The 24558-nt window shown below is 35.4% G+C and overlaps 2 protein-coding genes across 9 annotated transcripts in view; one reads left to right on the forward strand and one right to left on the reverse strand.

Annotated features, from left to right (window-relative positions):
• LOC127858961 (uncharacterized) overlaps positions 1–13900 on the forward strand; it is a 75501-nt gene extending 61601 nt beyond the window's left edge. The window contains exons 1-5 of one of the 5 annotated variants that reach the window (XM_052396326.1): positions 9670–9792; positions 10260–10299; positions 11157–11866; positions 12016–12200; positions 12346–13900. In XM_052396326.1, the coding sequence (XP_052252286.1) occupies positions 11188–11866; positions 12016–12200; positions 12346–13233 (1752 nt within the window). In that variant the 5' untranslated portion in view covers positions 9670–9792; positions 10260–10299; positions 11157–11187 and the 3' untranslated portion in view covers positions 13234–13900. Of the gene's footprint in view, positions 1–9625; positions 9793–10259; positions 10300–11156; positions 11867–12015; positions 12201–12345 lie in introns of those variants that run through there. The other 4 variants (XM_052396328.1, XM_052396330.1, XM_052396327.1 and 1 more) reach the window with 4 other exon arrangements.
• LOC127858964 (neo-calmodulin-like) overlaps positions 1–24558 on the reverse strand; it is a 92818-nt gene that overhangs the window by 53683 nt on the left and 14577 nt on the right. For 3 of the 4 annotated variants that reach the window (XM_052396347.1, XM_052396343.1, XM_052396346.1), the window contains exons 4-5: positions 18744–18989; positions 17899–18249 (exon numbers count right to left, since the gene is read on the reverse strand). In XM_052396347.1, coding sequence (XP_052252307.1) covers positions 18218–18249; positions 18744–18989 — 278 coding nt within the window. In that variant the 3' untranslated portion in view covers positions 17899–18217. Of the gene's footprint in view, positions 1–17898; positions 18250–18743; positions 18990–24558 lie in introns of those variants that run through there. The other variant, XM_052396345.1, reaches the window with a different exon arrangement.

Raw genomic sequence — 24558 nt, forward strand, 5'->3', positions numbered from 1 at the left:
GGGGCAGATAAAGAACTAAGAGAACTAGTGCAAAATGTAGACAATCACAAAATCAAAGAAAGTGCCGCTAACCGAGGAATACAGTGGTTTTTCAACCCTCCTGCGGCACCACACTGGGGTGGCGTACATGAAATAATGATTAAATCAGCAAAACGAGCAATATCAGCAATCTTGACATCAGCTGATATATCTGATGAAGAGCTCATCACAGCTTGAACAGGTGCTGAAAGTTTGATTAATTCTCGTCCACTTACATACCAGTCTGCAAATGTTGATGATTGCACACCGCTGACTCCAAACCATTTCCTGTTTGGACAAGTTGGAGGCCAGTTTGCTCCAGACTCAGTTGACGACACAGATTATAGCCCAATTAAACGCTGGGGACGTGTACAAGAACTCGTGAAACACTTCTGGAAACGTTGGTTGCGAGAGTTTCTGCCAATGCTTGCTGGCAGAAAGAAGTGGTTTCAACAACACAGAGACTTTAGGATAGGAGACGTTGTTCTTGTTGTCGATCCTGAGCAGCCTAGAGGTCGATGGCCACTTGGTAGAATAGTGGAGATTTTCCCAGGAGCTGATGGTCATGTTCGCGCTGTCAGTGTTCGTATTGGACAATCAGTTTTGAAGAGATCAATTACAAGACTTTGTTTAATTGTGCCAGAGGAAGAAGATTAGAGCATTAACTCAGCTTCAAGACCAAGTGCAAGTGTAAATAAGCTAGTTGTATGTTGGTTGTTGTGTTAAGTGGCATAATAATCCACAAAGCAACCACAGAAACTATTACTGTTAGGTGTAAAAAGTTTTATACGCAGATTTGCAATTTGACTCATAATAGCATAATAATAACTGTATACTAGCGCATAATAATAACTGTATACTAGTATCTTATTTTTGGGAAGACAAACATAGTGAATATTTTGTGAAACTGAAGTGCTTGAAATTTTGCTTTATGTCTTGTAATTACATTTGAGTTTACTAAACATTGTATGACATTTTGATGATAGAAAATGTATATTATTTGTTGCTTTTATTACAAACTTTTATCATATATATGCATGTGAAATGTTCTAGTTTTGTTTATAACAATAATGCGATTGTGTAGTTGAGAATTTTGAGATTAAAGTGTCTCGTTTGTATTGTAGTATGATATTACAGTAAATTATAGTTAGTATAGTAATAGTAACGCTTCCACTGAATCTAGATAAGCAAATAGTACAGAAGATATGTTATACTGTTAACATTTGATAGAATATAGTATATGGCATACTTTTTGAAATTCGACAGAGTACAGTTAGCATAAGCAGTTAGCATACATCTGGTATACTTGACATTTTGATAAACTAAAGTTTATCAAGGTAGGGGAGAATGTTCTGCAGGGAAATTAATGGATAGCATTTAACCATGAAATTAATAACAACATTGTGTTGCCTGTTGTTTACTTTAAATATCACTCTGTTGAAAGAGAATTAATTTCACCATGCTCTTGTTTCCTGTAGCAAATTGAATAGATGTTTTGACATTTAAAATAGCTGTTAGAATAAGCTTTGTTTTAGTTCAGTTAAATTTTAGGTTTTATAGAGAAAGCAGCATAGACATGGAAATATTTTATAGCAATAATAGGAATAATAGAAAAGAGTTGTTTTAATGCTTTATATGAAAAGTAAAGTATATTGTGAAATCTTTAAATAACTATAGTGTAATAAAAGTATAATATAGTTGAAAAGTGCAATAGTGTGTGTTTATTATTTTTCCTGAGGCGGATTTAAATAGAACCCTATAGAACAATTATATTTTCTAAGTCTTGGTATAGCTACACGCCAACCACATGCACTACGGAACGGTTAGCCTAACATGGTCGTGTTATACAGATTACATATCGAAATAAATAGTCTAGCATAGTTTATTTATTAATTTCACATTAAGACATGCAAGTCATCCAAGAAGTATGCGGAGACGCCAGCAGCGCATTACTTGTCCATTGACATCAGGGGGACTTCTACAGGAAACTAGTGGGCGTCCGTCAGGGATGTCTGCTATCTCCCGTCCTGTTTTACATTTTCCTTAAAGTGGCCTTTTCAGAGATATTGACATGTATTGAAGTTTCGTCATTAAACATTTGATCTAAAAAGCTCCAGTAAACAAACAAAAATTAAATTACAGAAAGAAAAACGTAACCCTCAACAGAGCTCGAACCAATGACCCTGGAGTAAAAGTCTATCGCTAAGACCACTCGGCCATCCGTGCTCATACAATGGGTGATGTATTTTATACTGTATATAAGCAATCCTCGTAGTATCACACAATATAACAACAACAACAGAACTCTCAAAATTATTCAATCGTTTCGCGCTGCAACGCTTTATAATTTTCAGGTTTTAAAATCGTAAACAGATGCATATAATGGATATTTTTGAGCATGGTAAATGTTCAGTATTACTGTTTTGTCACAAATATCATAACAACAACGACAATTTGCAAATCTGAAACATGTATTAATAATTTTGTCAATTAACCAAAACGTGAAAAGGCCCCTTTAAAAAAGATCATGCAGGAAACTCTCCATGACTACAACACCTCAATCTCCATTGGTGGAATACCCATCTGCCACTTGATATTCGCTGGTGACATTTACAACGTGGATGGCATCAGCAGTGAAGTTATTACAGGGCCATACGGAATGGAAGGCAGAACGGAGAAGTCGAAGATCATGGTGAGCAGCACGACCAATGCCGGTGTAGACAACATCATGAACGGCAAGAAGCTGGTCGAAGTGGCCAGCTCAAGTACTTAGGGCAAATCTATCCAAGGACGGTACCAGTACCGCTAATGTCCGAATAAGATTCGCCATGGCGACCGCAGCGATGGTCAGACTGAGCTCCCCACCAAGTACATGCCCTACCAGTCCCTCGTAGTCTCCATCCTACTGAACGGCTGCGAGACCTGGACGCTTCACACGGACACATAACTCAAGATACAGCCATTGTACACAAATGTCTCCGAAGACTGCTCTGCATCTCTTACAGGGAGCACAGGACCAACAAGTACGTCCGGAATATAACTGCTAATCGTGTTTGCCCACAAGAGCCCCTTCTGGCGATCGTCACAATATGAAAGCTCGCTTGGTTGGATACGTCACCAGGCATTACTCCTTGCGTAAGACAGTTCAACAGGGCACGCTTAAGGGAGGTCGCTGTCAAGGTCGTCAGAAGAAAAGCTGGTTGGACAATATGGGCATCTCTTCCCTTTGATGAGTTACTCTCAACAGCACAAAACAGACCTGACTTGATGAGGATTTCTGTATTGTCGTCCCTCATTTCTCTCCGAGGGCGAGACCGGTCAGGCGAATGATGATTTTGATTATGAAAAATGTTAATATATGTTTGGTTATATGTCCAAGTGTAAACACAAAAAACACTTGTACAACACCCACTACCATTATTTCAGGGTTATTTGTCAAGAAAAGAATATCTCCACCTTTGAACAATCAGAAAATGCAGTTCCGTAATTTGACAGTTGTAAGTCTTCTAAGGTAAAACACCTCACATATACACTATAACAATCATACACCTTTTGTACATAGAGATGTAACGTATCATATATTCGGGGCATAATTGGATTAATATAAGAATCGAAATGTGTATAGAAGCAACAAACCAAATTTTATAAATCTTTAAACGGCAGTCACGCCTAAACCAACATTTCATTGCCTCGGGTATCAAACGTCGATACGTACCGGACACGAGTCAATGTTTACCTTGTTTGTCAAAACATCGGTCAATCCGTACGTATTCGTTATGTGTCCGTTGCATACGTTATACTAACGTTGCAGTTGCTAGACTAGTGACTTTGCACACGGACTTACAGAGCTCTGTTGCATGTTCACATTTTCTATTAATTTGATATATTTCTCCAATTTTACATTTTGCTTTACTACGTGTTTATTGACCAGAACTTAAGATAAATTAGTTGTAACAAAGAATCACATTCAAGTTCTTCACAACATTGTCTTCTAAGTTTTGCAACATTTAGTCGATTTTGATATAAATACAAGTTTATTATGTTGAACATATCAACATTGTGTTGCCAAACTTTAAATATAATATTTTTATTGTATAAGGTAAATATCATTTTCACGTATAAATATGTCATTCAATGTAATTTGAATCATGCTCTACACTAAAAACAGAATATATCAATCGGCGTATTTGAAGTATATTAGATGAATATGAAATCACTACTTGGAACAGTTCGAGTGCATCTATTTTACAAATATTTATTTTTGTTTGATTTTAGTCAAGATGTAGCTTATATTAACAATTATAATTTATATTGGCACTATGTTATTGTATTAAATACTAGTACGTAAAAAACTACTCCTACTATCATATTGTGAACTAGTTTGGAGAAGGATGGCATCGATCTTCAAATACGTATATAATAGGTAAATACACGTATTTACATTGTAAAAAAGTCGGGTTAAAATCATCCGACTTATATTTTCATCATTTATATCTATGAAAAAATCGCATATTTATTACTTTCGATCTTGTGATCTTAATACTAATACAAAAGAAAATACTATTATCTTGATGGTTTCTGTCTAATATTTAATTAATTAATTAATAATATATAAATCATTATTTAACCCATTTCGGTCTAAAGAGCGCTATTGTATTTTAAGTGCCGGATGGATAACAGTGGATATTCACAATCCACTACTTGAACTTTTAAACCCAGTCCATGTCGCTGTGCGCTACTGCACGGTCGTCACTTATCGTCACATTGCAATTCATACACCACATTATTAAACATTAAACGGTTAAACTGGGTTTTCAAACGACAGTAGTAACGGTGAATGCTCTTAAGTTGAGGGTTCAAACCATGTTTTTTTCTGTTTAACACATATATGTATACACGTGAAAACATAATTACCTTCACGATTGTGTTTAATACCATCGCAAGAATCAAACCCACTTTATGATAAATTAATATAACAGGGTTATTTATCAACTTAAAATGTCTTGTTATAATAAAATACAAAACCTGTGAACTGGTTTATATCGAAGTATTAAAAGACAATTTAACTTATAAGGGCCCACAGTGTAGAACTTCTTAAAAATATCTGAATGTGACAAAAATAATAATGATTGATAATAACGGATATAGCACGTTAAATATACTTTGAATGGGTGTAATAGTAATTATTTTGTGATACAAAAGTATTGCACAATATAATGTACATTTACTGGATTAATTCATACATTGTCCATGCAGATGTGACGTGTTTATCAATGGAAACGAACTACTAAGTACACGCAGATGTGACATGTAAAGCCAATGAAATAATATACTAATGCCATGCAGATGTGACATGTAAAGCCAATGAAATGAGATACTAAGAACATGCAGATGTGACATGTAAAGCCAATGAAATGAGATACTAAGAACATGCAGATGTGACATGTAAAGCCAATGAAATGAGATACTAAGTACATGCAGATGTGACATGTAAAGCCAATGAAATGAGATAATAAGAACATGCAGATGTGACATGTAAAGCCAATGAAATGAGATACTAATGTCATGCAGATGTGATATGTAAAGCCAATGAAATGAGATACTAAGTACATGCAGATGTGACATGTAAAGCCAATGAAATGAGATAATAAGAACATGCAGATGTGACATGTAAAGCCAAGGAAATGAGATACTAAGTACATGCAGATGTGATATGTAAAGCCAATGAAATGAGATACTAATGCCATGCAGATGTGACATGTAAAGCCAATGAAATGAGATACTAATGCCATGCAGATGTGACATGTAAAGCCAATGAAATGAGATACTAAGTACATGCAGATGTGACATGTAAAGCCAATGAAATGAGATACTAATGTCATGCAGATGTGACATGTAAAGCCAATGAAACGAGCTATTAAGTACATGCAGATGTGACATGTAAAGCCAATAAAACGAGTTACTAAGTCTATGCAGGTGTGACATGTAAAGTCATGGGAACGAGTTTCTAAGTTACGTAGAAATGTGTTGTTTATGCCGTGCGCATTTTGGTACCGATTAAATCAACGCCAAAAGTAGGCTTCACGGAAACCCGGGTTTTGCGTAAATTACGCAAATATTACCTGAATATAATGGTCTTGATGGGGGAAACCATACCATTAGCGGGTATATCCGTTGGGTGACGTGAACCATAATGTGTCATTAAGGAGAATGTTGTACATATTACTATTTTACATGTAAGGGGTTCAAAATTTCTTACACTTTGTAAGCGTTTGGTTTTAGCTGAAAAACATTGTTTGGTATTATTTTATCATTGGATTATAACCTTTTTTTAATGAATTTCGCTTCTTTAAAATGCACGGTACAAAAGTTTTTGAGTAGACTATATTCCGAAATCCAAAACAGTTATTCACCCTTTCAGGCTCCAATATCTGATTTAAACATATTTATTTAACAAATGTTTTATATCAGTATATAAATGCAATTTGCAAACAATATTTCCTTACACGTATGAAAAACAACCTGTTAGCTAGATTGAATGAAATAAGATTCAGTACACACTTTATATGAGTAACACATCTTCTATATGCTTAAAAGTATTCTGGTTATGGTATTCAATAACTGAACAATACTTAATCTCCAGTTGGCTAACGTTTCACATTATTTTGAAATACTTTGTTACGACAAGTTGCAATGTATTTAAAATGAAGTCGCTTATCTCTATAAAATAAGGCGTAAAGTGTAAACATTAAAGCTTAAAGTGAAATATTTGAATACGTGTACCGGTATTTGGTTATTGTGAAATAATCAGGTTGTTTGATCAACGGATATCACACCATTATTGGTCATGCTATTTAATCTGAGTTTATAATCCGTAATTTCGAAACGAAGAATTCACTATTTTTACAGTTCAGTCAGAAATGGAAATTAAGGAGAATATTTTTTTATATTTTAGTAATAACTAACACAGATCAAGTTATGATTCGGCTATATGTTTAACGGACATTCAATTTAAAGCAAACATTAAGTTGTAATTTCCACAAAGTAGATTAAGTGGAGAATAAATGTGTATCATAATTCCCTGCAATTCTCTTGGATATAACTAAAAAATAACTATCGTTATTCCTTGCAATAAACACATATATCACTTTTTTATCCCATTTTCACCGCGACATTGACGGTATAACACGTTGTGGAATATACTTGCTTGTATTCAACACTGTGGAATATACCTGCCGCGTGCACGGACTACTTTTTAAATGACGTCATGCGATATGCGCTAAAATTAGGTCGATATTGTTTGGTTCATTGATCGAATTTTAAGGTCACCCATTAGAAGAAAATGTGCATATTTTGCAGAAAAATATATATGACATATTCACCAAAAGAAATGTTGAAATAAAATATAAAATAACACGATTTTTGTTTTGTTATTTTTTTATTTATATTTACTTTACCACTGAATGATTTTTCATAAGAAACAAAATCGACAAAACTTAAGCTTCAAAATTATACGACCTTCAACCTTTAAATCTAGTCATATGACATAATTTTTCGCCATCCGTATAATGAATCAGCTGATTGATGGCGTCATTTTCCCCATTTTTTTGACGATTTATTATAAACGCGACTTATTTCATATGTTTCCTACATGTACTGTTTGTCGACATATCTGAATTGTCAATTTATCACATTTTCCTTATTTCGTGTAATGTGCATTGTTTATAACCAAAGCATATACTTTTGACATTTAACTTAAATATTAAGAATGTACAACAAGCCATACACATATCGCACAGTTCATGAATAATCTGCTATGTTTGCTTTCCTATTTAATTCACGTTAGGCATAGAGCTGTGTAAAGTATAAGATGGTAAAAATAGCACCACACTGGAATTGGGAACATCCCATTTTGTACACGGGTATTTTCTACTCATTTATCTGTTGTGTACTGGAATGTTTTCCATTCTTTGTGTATTTATATATTAAATTATTTTCTCGTACAATAAGGGCATTTACCATAGATAGATAAAACAGTGTGCAAGTTTAAACATAATTATGTTTGTATGCAGAAATCTGCAAATGCAACCGAGTTTACCAACGGCTATTATTAGATAAACTGCTCCGGTTCATTTGAACGGCAGTAATGTAGAGTACATGACGTAGCGTGTGACGAAGAAGAAAGTTTATCGCGTTCATAAACTCATTTGAATAAAGTGATAGAATGGCAAAAGGGTCTTTATTTAACTATGCTAAAATAATTATTAAAGACCCTAGATGCAAAATCGTCAATTATTGAGTTAAATGGATTATTAGATGGATTTTAAAGGATAATTAAACGTAAGATACTAGTTCTTACGTGTTTTGATTTTTGTTTGTACTTTTGTCGTTACCTGTTCTCGGGGAAATGATTTTAACATGGGCACCATTGATGCATCGGATCACACACGACATACCCATAACATTATATAAAAAACACGTTCTGTGTGTCCTTAAATTCGTCGTCCGAAGTCGGAACACGTATTGCCCTGTATATTTTGTCAAATAAAGTGTCAGTCGCTGCAATTGTCTGTTTACTCGTCAAAATTGTCAAGGTAGTCTATAGCTAAAGAAACTTCAGCGTACAGTTTATTTAGTATTGACAGACCTGTACAAAGTCGCGCCAGTCGAAAATCATAAACAGCGACATTTAAAGTTATGGTAGCCAGAACTAGGTCGTCGATGGTGTACATGTTAATTGTATGTTGACATCGACAGCATTTTGTCAGGAGAAATCGCCGCCATATTGGATTTTGATCATTTTCTTTCGAAAATAAAATGAATTATAGTAAAGTAAAATCTTCTTTTCGCGGTCGTAATGTGTTAAAATTCGCATACTGCGTAAAATTGAATGTAGGCATATGGTGATATTTTTACTTGTTTTACAGTTTGTGTGTGAATTTTTTAAACTTTTTTTGACTATTTTGCGTACAAGAACAAATACATGTATATCACTACGCATGGTTACATTTGTTAGATTTTAAGTGCTGTTATGACTGAATTAAAATTATTGTTAAGGTGATTAGATCTATGTATGTTAAATTTCACGTCGAAAAAATCAAATGGGATAAATAGAATACTAGGATTAGCGTTGAATACAGAGAAGTTTATGTTGCTCGGCTCGAACATCGAAAGCGCTCGCCAAGGCTCGCGCTTCCGGCGTTCTAAGCCTCGCAACATAAACTTCTCTGTATTCAACGCTAACCTAGCATTCTCTATAAACTATGCAATACACATAGATACCACTTTTAAACAATCGAAATACAATGCAATAAACATAGATATACAATGCAATAAACATAGATAAACAATGCAATAAACATAGATATCACTTCTAAACAATCGTTATACCGTTCAATACAACATCTGGTTCTTGGTTGTTTATTTTCTTGTTAACCAACTTGCTGTCTTAGGCTTCATCATATTGTTGTTATGTTTGATACGTAATTTACAGCTATAGTAGTTATTATTTATAAACTGCGTGTTATAAATATGTCCTTCACCAGATAAAGTTTGCCAGTCGCCATAAAGGGGCATACAATCATATCAGATAACGAACTTGATATCAAATAAATCGAAACTTGGCATACTGCCAGGGAGATTGCAATGGTTTATGATTTTAGAAAACCAATACACCCAGGTATTTATGTTAGGTTTCCGCAAGGTAGAATAAATATTGTGTTTTTACGCCATGTTGAATGGACACATTTTACGCTGATTCAATTCAACATTCAGGTAAATAATGTTAGACTTAAATATGTCATCTATAACTATTGTTGTTAAACAAAAAAGAAATAATCTCATTACTTAACATGCTTTCTACTTAAATATATCATCTATGACTATTGGTGTTAAACAAATAGAAATAATCTCATTACTTAGCCTGCTTTACATATGAATATTTTAAATATTAACATTATAATATTTTTGCAAATTATGATTTAATGGCATGAAGACCATTATAATCAGGGTTTTTTTCAGTTATTTTTTTTTGGTTTAAAATTTGTTTTGTACATATTGTCCTGTATTTTAGAGCCAATTCGCCATTTGAAATAAATAAACGAATGGCAATTGGTTACACGATTTTATCTCTTCTACTAGGTTTCTGTATATTCTGTAATCATATTATTAAGCTTTTGACCTGATACAATTGTATTATTCCTTCTTAGATAGCACCTGACATATATCTTTTTTTTATATAGATATTTACCCTGCCTGACTGACTTTCGTCAAGGATCATAAGTACACATCTTCATTAAATTTAACATCTTGCTTCACTACCTGAGACTGAAATAGTATAACTTACATTCGTAATGGTTGATTATTTGTCTGAAAAGAGAAAGGTTTAATTGTAGCGTTTATTACATTGTCTGTTATAGGTAAAAAATAGGTTTAAATTTAGAGTTTATAGCATATTTCGACTTAACCACACACACACACACACACACACACACACACACACACACACACACACACACACACACACACACACACACACACACACACACACACACACACACACACACACACACACACACACACACACACACACACACACACACACACACACACACACACACACACACACACACACACACACACACACACACACACACACACACACACACACACACACACACACACACACACACACACACACACACACACACACACACACACACACACACACACACACACACACACACACACACACACACACACACACACACACACACACACACACACACATATCTTCACACATTAACCATCATTGGAGAACAAGTATTTACATTAAATACTAAGGGGATTGTGTTTCCTATTTTACAAAAGTGTGTTTATCTATAGACACAGCAAACATATTATTGGAGAGAAGTATAAACATTTAACATTTAGGAAATTGTGTTTCCTATTTTACAAAAGTGTGTATATCTATATAAACAGCAACAATATCATTGGAGAAAAAGTATTAATATTTAATATTAAGGATATTGTGTTTCCTATTTTACAAACGTGTGTATATCTATATAAACAGCAAAAGATTAAAGGTTCAATAAGAGTTAATGTTATATTCCACCTGTCGACATGTTCCTTTTTTTCAGGTTCACCGTTATGTCATCTTAAGGAACAACAATGGCTTCTGGTTCTCATGAAGAAGATGTAACATGTTTTAAATATGCTTGCAGTGCTTACCCAAAGTACAAATATGCATCTCAGTATGTCCGCCCATTAATAATCAAATGTAAGGGACTTCTCAGAAAATGTGGAATCAAGGACGACAGGTTTATTCCAGATTTCCAAACTGTGACACTAGCTGTACAAGGTTCATCTCATGCTCCTTTTTTGAACCAATGCAGTCACACAGTAACAGGCGATGAGTGTTTGTCCTCGTGTCCTTTATTGGCCTACCAAACTGGAAAAACAGAAGAGGGCGATAGGAATCCTCTAATATATGTAGCAACATATCACAGTGTACGAATGTCGGACAAACGTGCAAACCTCTTAGGCGACTGCGTGATCCTCATAAACAAAAATCTTGAATCAGATGAACATAATGGCGTGATACATGTTACAACGCAGGACTCCTTTTCGGCATTAGTTTCCACTTTACTGGAAGAACTCGTGTTTCGTTGGCTCAAAGGGCTAGTGAAAGTGATGGTCGTCTTAGACACCATTCGTCTTCAATTCCAGTCGGTTGACAGGAGTGACTTCGAAAGCCAGTTGTTGGTCACACTGACAGATATGTTTGAGAACTGTAGCGGTCGCAATGGTTTTCAAGTATCTGAAACGCTCCAAGGACTTTTAGGAATAGGTAAACACTAATGAAAATAATGCAATCACAAAGTTCATAGCGGAATATTTAAATGCACGCGTTCACCGATTCGATCTGCATATTTGTTGTTTTAACTTACAATCTTGTTATTGCAATTCGCTTATAACGATTTTGTGTTTAATCTACAGGTGGTTTTTCTTCACATGATGAATGCATGACCGCTCACGCTGGGTTGGTTGAAGCAAACAAACTGCTCATAAAGGACACGATTTTTGAAGCAATTGCGATGTATAAGCGCAGAAGACACCAAAATGAAGATTGGCTTGATGCGTGGCCAACAATTGACTGGTCCCCTGTAAAGATCACGGATGAGGTATTGCATATAACACTTTTGTTCCCACTCGTATTTTATCCCTAAATAAAACTAAATACATGCGTGTTGGCTTATTTTCACCAAGTCATTAAATATTCTTTATTACACTTGGTTTGATAATGAGATTGAATTGCTTATCAAATAGGTCTGCGATGCTGTCCGGAAGGTCGATGGTGCAATTGAATGTGGGATTAGGTATGGAACATTCTGCGTTTATGTTAAAAATACAACGCAGTCGTCCGACGAGGAGATCGCAAAACAACTTATGCCACAACTCAGGCAAAATGGTATTCAGGAATGTACTGTTTTAAGACAAGTACACGAAAATCCACTGGCAGCTCAGTGTTCTACGGGAAGTAAAATTCACGCGATGGGCCATGGGACACTGGGAGGATTTGCTATGAAAAACGAATCAATGCTGGCGTTGTTAGCCAAGCATGTTGTCGGAGAAGAAAACGATGTGTACATTGTTGATGAAAATGAATATCATCGCATAGGACCTATTTTGAAACCAACAGTTGATCTGAATTTGCCGGCACCTTTGGATATTGCTGCAGCTCTTGTTATCATTGAAATTCCTGAAAAGCGTTTCAAAGACACGGACGGGAGACCTTCAATTAGCAAGTTATTTAATTTTGATCAAGGGGATACGAGTTTTTTGGAATCACTACCAGTATATATTTGGGGAGCGAGTTCGAAGCCAGGCTATGGAAAAATTACAACCTGTGACTCGAAGACAGTGAAAGGAATGAACAACATTGTAATTGAAGACATAACTATAGAGTATTACGAAAGCGCCGATGAGTTTAAGCCATTTGCTAAACCTGGTGATAGTGGTTCAATAATTTGTTCTGAGAATCCAGAAGGAAACTGCATCGACGTGATTGGAATGTTAATGGGGGAAAGAGTTATTAAAGACCCGAGCAATCAAAAGAAGCAATATCTGGCTTTTCCGTTGCAACACGGCTTAAGACAGCTTGCTATGGAACAAAATCAAGCCGATGGTCATATCAGGTTGTATGAGGACTCTTAAGATTTTTATCACAAGAAGATTGTTATCATTTGCATCGCGCTCTGAGAAAACAATGGTTTAATGCATGTGCGTAAAGTGTCATCCCAGATTAGCGTGTGCACTGTGCAGTCTGCACATGCTAGTCAGGGTTGACACTTTCCGCGTAAACTGGGATGTCGTCAAGAAGAGTCTTCCTTTAAACGATAAATACAATGAAGCGGAAAATGTCGTCCCTTGTTATCTTGAGCAGAGTGCACTAGCTAAGCTGTGAAGAAACTTAACGCAAATGCATTTAACCCAGTTTCCAACGAGCGTGGCTCACAATAAAGCGAAGTCGTGTTTGAAAATAGTGACTGCCGCTTATGACAATATAATAAGTAAACATTGACGACACTGCATTTAAATGATTTGATCTCCTAACCAATACACATCGACGATGTTGAAGGTTGTATCCATAAAATGGATATGGACACGTTAATACGTTAAACCAAGCAATTGTTTACATGAATGTTCATATATGAAATATAGTAATATTTTTTATATTAACATGTATGAATCGCGTATATATTCTACACGTTTAGAAGAAAATGAATGTAAGTATGAATTTGAATAAGAGCTGGTATAAGTTATTGCCGTAATTAACACCAATTAAAAAAACGGCCATATGGTATAAGGCTGAGCTCGTAAAGATTCGTTGTGTGTTTTCTTAGTTGGTCAATTTTTACGTCATATGGTCCTAATTGAATATTTTAATCAGATATTGCAGCAAACATTTATAATATTATGTTTTATATATTTAATATTATTTATAAATATAAAAAATTTGCCTCAAATTTATTCCATCAAACTGTTAAAACATTAGCTTTCTTATAAAAAAAGACAAATACTGGTGCCAAACAATTTCAATTGGTAGTGATATTTTGCAATGACAAATAAAATTGCTAAAGGTTTAAATGGGTCGATGCATTACTGGTAATACTTCGTACACGTAATTTGTAGCTGATGGGGGATACTGCGCTGCTTTTTTTAAATTAAAGCGGTCAACAATCTTGAACACCGCAAGGACATTTGTTTCGGTGTTATGCTGCCTTATTAGATATTGCTCAGTGTCTGTCCTGTTAACGCAGTGGTTGGTACAATCGCTCCTCACCTAGGTGACCAGGGTTCAATTCCCGTTCCAGGCAGCATGCGAGTTGGTGGGTTCAATACCGGACAGGTGGGGCTTCTTTCAGGTATTCCGGTTTCCCCCCGAAACCCGATACCACAGCAAAATTAAACAATCTTTCAGTAACAATGAAACAGCTGGAAATTGCAGCTATAATTAATAAATTCGTCCCAAATTTCGTGAGTCTAGAAAATTAATTAGGTAGTAGAGTTCGGGCACACTTCGGTTCTATACATAGTGATGCATCTGGCTCGGGAAGGACTTCGTTAATTTCGAAATGCTCATACACACACATACAAACACATACTAGATAATGTAAAGTAATGCTTTTTCAAGTAATTTATATAAATATGTTATTTAAGAGCTGGTTTAGCCTTCTTAAATATCTATTGTCGATATTTGATTTTTAACCTAAAAACTTACACATAAGCAGAGTAACGTTACGTACACATAATAAATAAACTGTCATTGGTACCAATAATGAAGTGTTTAGATCATCAACCATGTTGTTTTAATAACTATATCGATACCGACACGGTTTCTTTTATTTGTCGGAGAACCCAAATTAATGTTTATTGTCGCATGAACTAATCAGCTAAAAATAGGGATTCCCCAACAGTGAAGATTTCTGTGTTTAAGTTTTTTTTTTAAATGAATTTGTGTTCCATTATATAAAAGGTGATTTTTCCAGTTGTATAAACTCTGATTTCGTTAATGTTTGGTACCATTCTTCTGGACGTTAATTGTAGTTTGTTTTTCATCATTTTTTTTACGGAAAAAGTGTGAAGGTGTGCACTGTTTAACCGTTTTCGCTCGCAGGGTCCGAGAGTTGTTTTATGTTTGGTAATGATAAGATGACATCATTTAAACGAAATAATGTACGAATGCATACGTGTAAGCGTGCGGGCAATTAATGATGAATTGAACACTGAAATAGATAGATATTGATTTCGTATGATGAGCTTTTGTAAAGAAATAAGGATTTGTAAATTTACTCCTTGACAACCTTAGATTCAGCAACTTTATCGTTTCCCTTCTTTCAATAAAAAATGTTGATGTTGAACAATGTGCTTCGGTTCACGATATCTTTTCGTTTCTACTTTATTGCAATTCTCCGACTTTTATTTGTTGATCGATATGCGCGCCAGCGATAGTCATCTCTAGAGCTCGTCAAAAGTTACAGTTTTATCATTGGATGCTTTATCCAACTGCTTCACATTTGCTGCAAACCAGAAGCTAAGTGTATTTATATTGATTACTAAAAGCAAAACTTCCTTATAGGCCAGTTTTTCGTAGTTGTAGGTAGTGAAAGGTGCTGTTCTCAAGAAAAATTACATCAATAACACATACACAAGAGTGACGTCCCTTGATAACATTGAAATTCAACAACAACACATACACAAGAGTGACGTCCCTTGATAACATTGACTTTCAACAACAATATATACACACGGGTTGCGTCCCTTTATAAACATTATTTTGATAAAGTAAGAAAACCCTTCTAAAATCTTATTCATCTAGTCTACTCTGCTCCAAATAAACCTACGATTAACATACCGTAACAACTCACTACCTTTTTTCTTCTCAACTTGTTTAAAAAGTTGTTCTCAACAATAAATGTCATCTCTCAACTGATCACACAAATACATCCCCCCCCCAGTTATAAGTAAACATGTAAGTATCTGTTAGTGGGTCTTTTTACTGAAAAAAAAACAACAACCTTTCTTACGTACAATATAAAGAAGTGAAACTCCAGCTGCTGGAGCAGTATTGAATTTTCATTAAAAACAATTAATTGGTCCTTTATTTAAGGCAAGTGACCAATTGCCCAAACAGAACAAAACAGCACAATACAAACCAACATAAACACAAAATATGAATAAAACTGGGGTCACCGCCTTGGAACGGTCAATGCAAAGCATGTCATAAACCAAAAACAATATCATGCCATCATTAAACTGTTTACCTCAAACCATGTAAAAAATAACCCCTTGTCCACAAGCTCCGAGATGACCATTCGGTTCCTGTGGAAAAAAAATGTCACATGGAAGAACAAAGCACTTGAATGCGATACCTGCAAAACCTGGTTCCACCTTCCTTGCCTTGAAGACATGTCAGGCACTATGGACATTTCTGGCACTGTCTTTCATATGGTCTTCCAAATCTCTTTAGTTGTTTCTTCAAACAGCCTTCCACTCACTAATTACTTCTCAATACCAATCCCGGATCACCCATTAGCCAGAGAAGGCAACTGCCTATGGGCCACGGAACTATTATGGGCCCCATAAGACTGAGACCGTGACGAAAGAATTTGTTTAAATACTTAAACAATTATAATGACTTGAAGAAGCCAATTATTTTATAGCAATATTATGTTAATTTTTAAGTTATGCAATTGTTTTACCAATCATTTATTATTTGCAAACCCGTTGTGTTTTCTTAAATTCTTCATCTAATAATTATAATTTCGTATCGGCATTACAGTATTATAATGACATTGTATACATATAAAAAGGCATGATCATTTTTTAATTTCTTGCAAACCTTAAGTCTGGTAGGCTAATTTAAACGAACAAAATTAACTTTGCACGATCCTTCTAGTAGACACTAGGCCTACTAGGGGTCTTGGGTGTCGACTCCAAACGTTTCACTGCCTATGGGCCTCCACGGTGCATCTAATTTGATATAGTAGAAAGTATCCCCGCACAAAGCTTCAATGATTGTTACATTTCAGTCATCAGATGCTGTTAGAGGCTGCGTGTTGCTAAGAGGATCAAACGTACAAATGATCGTTCTTACTGATAGTTCGTTCGGCAATTTTCTTTACATACATGGTTATCTTGATAGTTGAATATCTTTTATAGATCATATTTCTTGGTATACTTTCAACTTTGAAACCAATCCCTTGAGCGCTTTTACCTTATACTAACAACAGTAGCACGCTGATGTAGTTGTACGTGTGCTTTGATAAATGCTTGGCTCCTAAAATGGATGTTCGTTACGTAAAATTAAAATAAAAACATAAAAAGATTGATAAAAAGTAGGGAAAAAGAATCAAGAACTTGGCTTTATATGTGTTATATGTGTTATCGAGTTGTAGATTTTGAACCCTGTGGAAATAATTACTTACGTTTTGTAAACACGTTTCCTTGATTTGAAGGTGGTCGAGATACTGTCTATATTAACATTCTTCAGATTTTCATCAAGTTTAAGTCATGCAATTGAGTTCTAGAATCGATTAAGTTCTGCAATATGGAGCTGAAATCTGGTAAACACGCTTGGAACAAAGCACGAAGAAAGTACATGTTTTCATAAATTCATGTCTGTGAAAGATTTCTTCAAGCCGCTGGCCGAACAAAATAAGCAACCAGATCCAAAGACAGAGAACGAAACAACTCCTTGAAGATGACGAGATCCTGAGACGCCGTAGGAAGTGATGACATGATCTGGTGGCCGACTCTTAGCATAAAGTATGCAAGTAATTTACGGTCAAGCATAGCAGGCGATGATTTAAATTTTTATTCGCAAGCTTTTCGTGTTGCTTATGTGGTTATATCATTAAAAATGCAATAATTAATTAATTTTGAATGAAATAAATGTATCAAATAATTATATCAGAATACAATATTAAACATGCATACGAACATACATACATACAAGTTTAACACAACGAATGCATTTATGAATTAACAAATGAATTAATAAATAAATTAATCAATCAACAATCCTATTTCAGAATAATTTAAGTTTTTAAAGTTTACATCAAGCCTTTGTTTACGCTCAGCCTTCGTTGGTCTCAGAAGCAATACTGTGGTTCAACCGTCATTTGTCGCGATTTATTCAGATCCGTTTGCAAAGATATTGTACAAACTCTGTAAGAATACAACACAATACATACTATATAATTTAATATAAAATGTGTGTTTACCACTATTAAACATTCGCAAAATTATCATGTCATTCTATTAGCAAAACTTAATATAAGCTTATCATTAGAAGTTTAGCAGCCACTGGCCCCTGGAGACTTGCCGTACATTATAAAGTAATACTTAAGTTAAGATTGTCATAAGAAGCCTTAAGTAAAATGACTCCAGTGCATGTATTCAACAACCAATTCTAGAACGTAAGAATAAAGAATATAGTAAGTACACTGTACCAAGAAAAATACGTCCAGCGTTTGCATATATAAATACCACTACGTCATTTAAAAAATGTTTTACATAAAGAATGATGAAGATAGAAGAGGTAAATGCCAGGTTTTACTCTGAATTAAAGCAATTTTTTAGCCTTCAAATTTACAGAATTTTTAGATTCATACACTTAAGTCTTAAAATTGTTTGGTGAATACGGACCGAAGAAAACTTACCGTCTACGTCGACCTTCTGATCCCCGTTCACGTCCATCATATTGCACAGCTCCATAGCCTCTTTCTCTGACAGCGGCTCGCCGAGGTGGGTAAGTGCGCGCCGGAGTTCCGCCAGGTTGAGCGTGTTGTTCCGGTCCTTGTCGAACATTCGGAACGCCTCGCGCAGCTCTATTTCCACGATCTGTGGATCCTTCAGGAAGTCCTTCAGGAGCTCCACGTACTCGTTGTACTCTATGCCGTCATTTCCTGTAAAAAAAAGGCTTACGTCACTGCACGGTCATTGGTTTTTATGTAAGTGTTTTGAAGCACAATCATTGTACAGTTGTTGATGTGTATCGATCGATGTTGAGCTCATACATTTTACCATGTGATAAACGAGAACGCGATTGATAAATTGAGTGTCTGGACTGACGGAATGAAAGTTTCTGCGATATTACTGCTGGCATGGTTTAAAACTTTCAAATATGTGTGTACTTATTATGAAATTTGTATTGTTAATACAAGAAGTTTATGGATATTATTGTCGGCATCATGCTTCTTAGTAAATAATTGGAAACAAAAAATTTAAATAACAACGATCTCAAGATCAATTATTCCACGAATGTAAATACTTTTTTGTTTTGGAGTGTAGTGAATGTATTACGCGGTATACAGTTCTAAATTATTTATATTGTTTATCTTTCATAGTTTGTGTTATAAATCCATTTTAATACAGAACCGTAAATGTGTAATTTAAAAAAACATGACAAAATCTCCTTAAAATTAAAGAAATATGCGCATTAGAAATTACAAATAATAATTATACAAAAGTAGGGCTACAATCGCACGTAAATAGTAGGAGGCGTTGCTCACAGCAGCTTTATCTATATTTATAATAGGAAAATAACTCTTGACAAGGATAGAGTTATCGCGAAATCTTTAAAATATGCTCTGTGGTGCTGGGAGATAATGATTCTGTACCAGTTTGACACAAAAATCGCACCCAAATGACAATAACTCCTTTAAAATAATGCAATCGTGAGACTTTAAAAATATGCTCTGTTACATGTGCAGATAATAATTATGTAACAGTTTGACGACAATTGCACACGAACAGTTGTCGGAGTTGCGTGCATTAGTTTGTAAACGAGATTTTAAACAAAGGGAAATAACCCCGTTTGAGATAAAGCAATAACGATAACAATAAATCATATCCCAGTCATTCATAATATGCCCTTTAGCACTTGAGAATAATAATTATGTAAAAACTAAACCAACATCGCGTGCAAAATGGTTTGTAACAAATAGTAATGGATACAAAAGGCAACTTACGACATTTTAAATTAAATCGTTAGAAAAGTATATTCGCAATGTCAACCGTAATCATAATCATAACAAATTTTTATTTGTCATAGGGTAACATTTAAAGTTACAGTGTTTTTATAGTCGGTTGATCAAGGCTTAAGATCAATTTAACAAATCATCATTCCCCAGTACTAATCCCATTGTGATCAGCCTGTAACGCATGAGTGAACATACCATGACCACTATTCTTCATAACACTTTATGAAGTTGAGGAATAAAGTGATCTCCATGTGTTACAGTTATCCTTGATTGCCCACATCACAGAACCCAATACAACAAGAAAACCCCATGACATTTGGCGCCCAACAAAGGAGATGTGCAGGATTGATCAGGATAATGTGGATATCTATTGTTTACCAATAGATTACACGCGTGTGTTGAGCTATTATAAGACACACAAAGCATAGAATACACATGACGTCACAGTAGTTTTTCGATTTCATTGGTCGACGTCTGGGCGAAACCAGGACATTTGTGACGCTAAAACTTGTGGACGATTCCTATTGGTTAATTTATCGCCAAAGTGAGACTGACCTCAAACTGTTGTTTACAAAACAAACAAAAACACGTGTTACACAAACTTGTTTTGGTACCCATTGGTTACAGCTGCAGCAACCGATACCTTCCCTAAGACGAATGAGTGATGCTTTGATGAAGGACCATCGCCGTCGTCGGAGGAAAGACGTGAACATTGTGTTTTGAAATTCCGGAATAACATTAGTGACAGTTGGGCATTGTGTTTTATATGCCTTGTGTTCTTGTGTTGTGATGTGTTATAAATATGGATAAGGATTAATATAATTTAACTTGGATTTAGGATTTATTAGCGGTTGGAGTTTTGTCTGTTGTGCCGGTGCCCGGTCTACAAAATGCGCACATACCTCGTGATTGGGAACCAGCGACAAATCGGTATAGTGCATGCTGGGCAGCACGAGGATAGTACGGTCTCTTATGCACGGGTGACTGATTGCGAGTAGACGTATTTTCCCAAGCTGAGTATTGCTTGGAGTAATTGTGAGCCTGAGTGAGTAATTGTGAGCCTGAGTATAGGTTATATTGTATTATATTGTATTATATTGTATTTTATGTGTGTTCAACACGTATTTACCTGGAAGGCCATTCCCAGAAGATATAAGTGAGTCTGTGACTGTGTATGTGAGTCTGTGAGTTGCCTGTGATTGTGTCAATGACACGCATTTTCCTGGAGGTGTATTCCCAGAAGTATATGTGTATGTGAGTCTGTGAGTTGCCTGTGATTGTGTCAATGACACGCATTTCCCTGGAGGTGTATTCCCAGAAGTATATGTATAGTGCTATTTGTGACGTGGACGAGCCGTAGCCGACGAGTGTCCACCCGCCGAGTCGACGAGTATAGCCGAAGACGACGAGGACGATTGGTGCCATCCTGACGAGCATTCCAGTTGATGCCCATGTGAGTAGTTTAGTATCTTGTCGTTGCTAGTAATTGCTGTAGTTGTTGTGAAAGAACCCCAAAGAGCTAACCGTAAAAACACTACAATGGCGCCCAACGTGGGACAAAGTGAAAATTGTGTTTAACGGTTAGGCTAGTTGCAAAATCAATCGGCATCGCATAATTTATTTTCAATCGACGGATCAAATTTAATTTAAAGTTCATAGAAACTGTTCGTTTCATAAAACGTGATTTCTGTTTTTAACTTGTTGAACTCAGTGTTCGTCTATTTTAAGAAGTGTGTAACTAACAGACGGCATCGTAGTTTTTTTCCATTGTTGGCATTCGCCGGCCATGTTATCAGTTGGTGAAATATTTCTTAAAAAACGTGATTTTCCAATGCTGTTTGTTACAGTTTAATTGCTTGTGTAATCCACGGATGGCCACGTGTTTTTTTATTTGGCAATTTTTCCGTGATTAGTTGGCGCGTATTCTGTGCGCAGCAGTTCATGAAAAACGTGTTTGGTTGACTGCTGTATATAGTAGTGTAAATTGCTGATGTATCGGTAACTGAAGTCCGAGGAAATAGAAGTTTACGGGCACGAATTTTGTCCTTGGCAATTCTATTTATAGCAGTGTTATTGCGAATGTAAACTGGGTCCCGGGAAATTAGTGCTTAACGTCAAGTTAAGGTTCATGTAGAGGCTTCATTTTGAAAAATGTGGGACCCCAAGCATTGAACTCAAATTTGACTAAAGGAAGAGTGCCACATTGAAAATGTATACATATATGCTTTAAAGGATGTTTTTCCTTCAAACTGCTACCAATTTTGTACATCAACGTATCATACCATCCACAAAATCAATCAAAATACAAAGCGATTTTAACACTAAAATAAACATTATTTTCAAAAATCTGAATCATGTTTATTCCACGTATTTCGGCGGAAAATTATATAACTAGTGAATAATATCGACATTGACGAGGGCAAGTTACGCTTAAATAGTAAAAAAAGTTTACATATCTAGAAATATCAAAACTCGAACACATGTCATTTCATCACCATGGGGGCAGCCATTTGTAAATTCATAACATAGAAAGAAACATGCTTAAAACTAACTCATCGCCTAATTGACATTCCAAACGGTTGACGATGACAAATGCATTGGATTGTAATCTTTCCGTTGATGTTTGCAAACTGCACGATCAGACCTCATGAACACTCAAAAGAATAACTATGTAAGAAGCATTTCACCAATGTTTACAATTGTTGTCGAATCACCATACTTATATTATTGCGCATAAAATAGTACGCTTACAGACTGACAGAAAGATCGATACGTAACTCCGTTAAATTCATCACGGTATACTATTCTATTGATAATATATAATAACACATCGCTTTAACAATCTAAAAGGAGAAATAATTCTTTTAAACAAAGTTTTTAATAACGAAAGTGAAAACAACGGAAGTTAGATGGATATTCTGTGAGATGCACTTCGGCTCCAGAAAAAAACAATACAAATAAACTAAAAAAGACGTGTGGGGGACAATTTTCAGCTGGAAAATATTTGAAATAGGGTAAGTGATGATATCTCTACGTGGTCATTTCTGTTATTGAGTGCGATCTCTTGCTGATTAATGTTAATAGTTGTTTTACTAGTTGCGAACCAACTGTCAAAATATGTTTGTGTTTTCTCAGGTATGTGTATACACATACCCGGTTTTCTCACTACTGCACGTGGTTTCGACCGATTTGTTTTGCACGTTTTTCTACGGAGCACAGCGATGGCCACGCTTTCAAAATGGGTAGAAGTAATCGAAATATAAAATCAATCGGTTTGCCAATTTCTATATAATTCTTTACAATTTTATATGTCGTCTGCAATCTATTTCAATTTTAGATGGTTTAAATTTGCAATTTGGTTGAGAGGTAAATAACAAAATTGTTAAATTTTGAAGAAGAATTGTGACTCTTACTATCCACCATACCTGGATTTTTAAAAAGTAGTTACGTTTTAGTTATTTTTAGAACTTTGTTTAGGAAATTTTTCCAAAATAGGCAGTTGAATAAAAACTCATTTGTTGTTTTATGACAATAATTTTCTGTGAAATGTTGCTAACTTGACCTTGTATATGTATATAGCTTTGTATTTATTCAACTTAAGGTAGTGCATATCCTTCCTAACTTTAGATTGAGATTTTGTAAATTAGTGTAAAAATGTATTGGTATTAAACCAAAATATGAATAAAGCACACAAATATTGAATGTCAAAAATGTGTTTATGTTATTCTATCCGTCTTTAGCTTTAAAATGATATATAGTTTGACCATATTGTACCACATTGAATGAAGAAAAGCCAAAGCGAATTTTTAATGAATTTTATCCCCCCCCCCATGAACCTTAAAGCGACGTGTTTCTTACTTTCAGTTTTTATTGATTATTGATAGCAACAACAGTGATAGCGATTTTGTTAATGGGTTATTGTTTGGCAATTAAATTTTAATTGCCTACCAGTAGATACAAAAGTTTTTATTTCAGAATTTCTCGGCCCATTTATTTTAGGTTGTTTATTAATTTAACTTTTTCATATTTACTTGTAAAGTTCTAAATTAACAATAGATATGGGAAGTGGATATACCCCACCATTTTTACCGGTAGCCCCCAGAAAAATTCGAGTGAACTACGACACTCCCACTAGATTATGCAATATTCTGGGGGTGGGCAGACAACTGGCACAGGCCATTGTTTTGATACGGGAAAATACGGGAAATTTGTTACCAGATACTTTAGAGGCAATTATAGGACGGCCGCTGACCTTTGGTGACATGACCGAGTTGGATTTTAGTACTAACCCCGCATTATTTAGAGAAGCCCTGGGGTATGGGGATGGGGCGGAACATGTTGGGGAGGGTGGAATGGGGCGGTCAATCGCAAATAGGCCCATTGACCCACACGAAAGGTGGATAGATATGTCTGTGCTTGAGAAGGAGTCGGTAAGTCAGGATCGCGAGAGGGCCCAACTCGAAGCCCAAATTTCGGCTCTTGAGGCGGACGT

This window comes from Dreissena polymorpha, chromosome 14 (assembly GCF_020536995.1).
Source record: "Dreissena polymorpha isolate Duluth1 chromosome 14, UMN_Dpol_1.0, whole genome shotgun sequence".
In the NCBI taxonomy this organism is placed as follows: Eukaryota; Metazoa; Mollusca; class Bivalvia; order Myida; family Dreissenidae; genus Dreissena; species Dreissena polymorpha.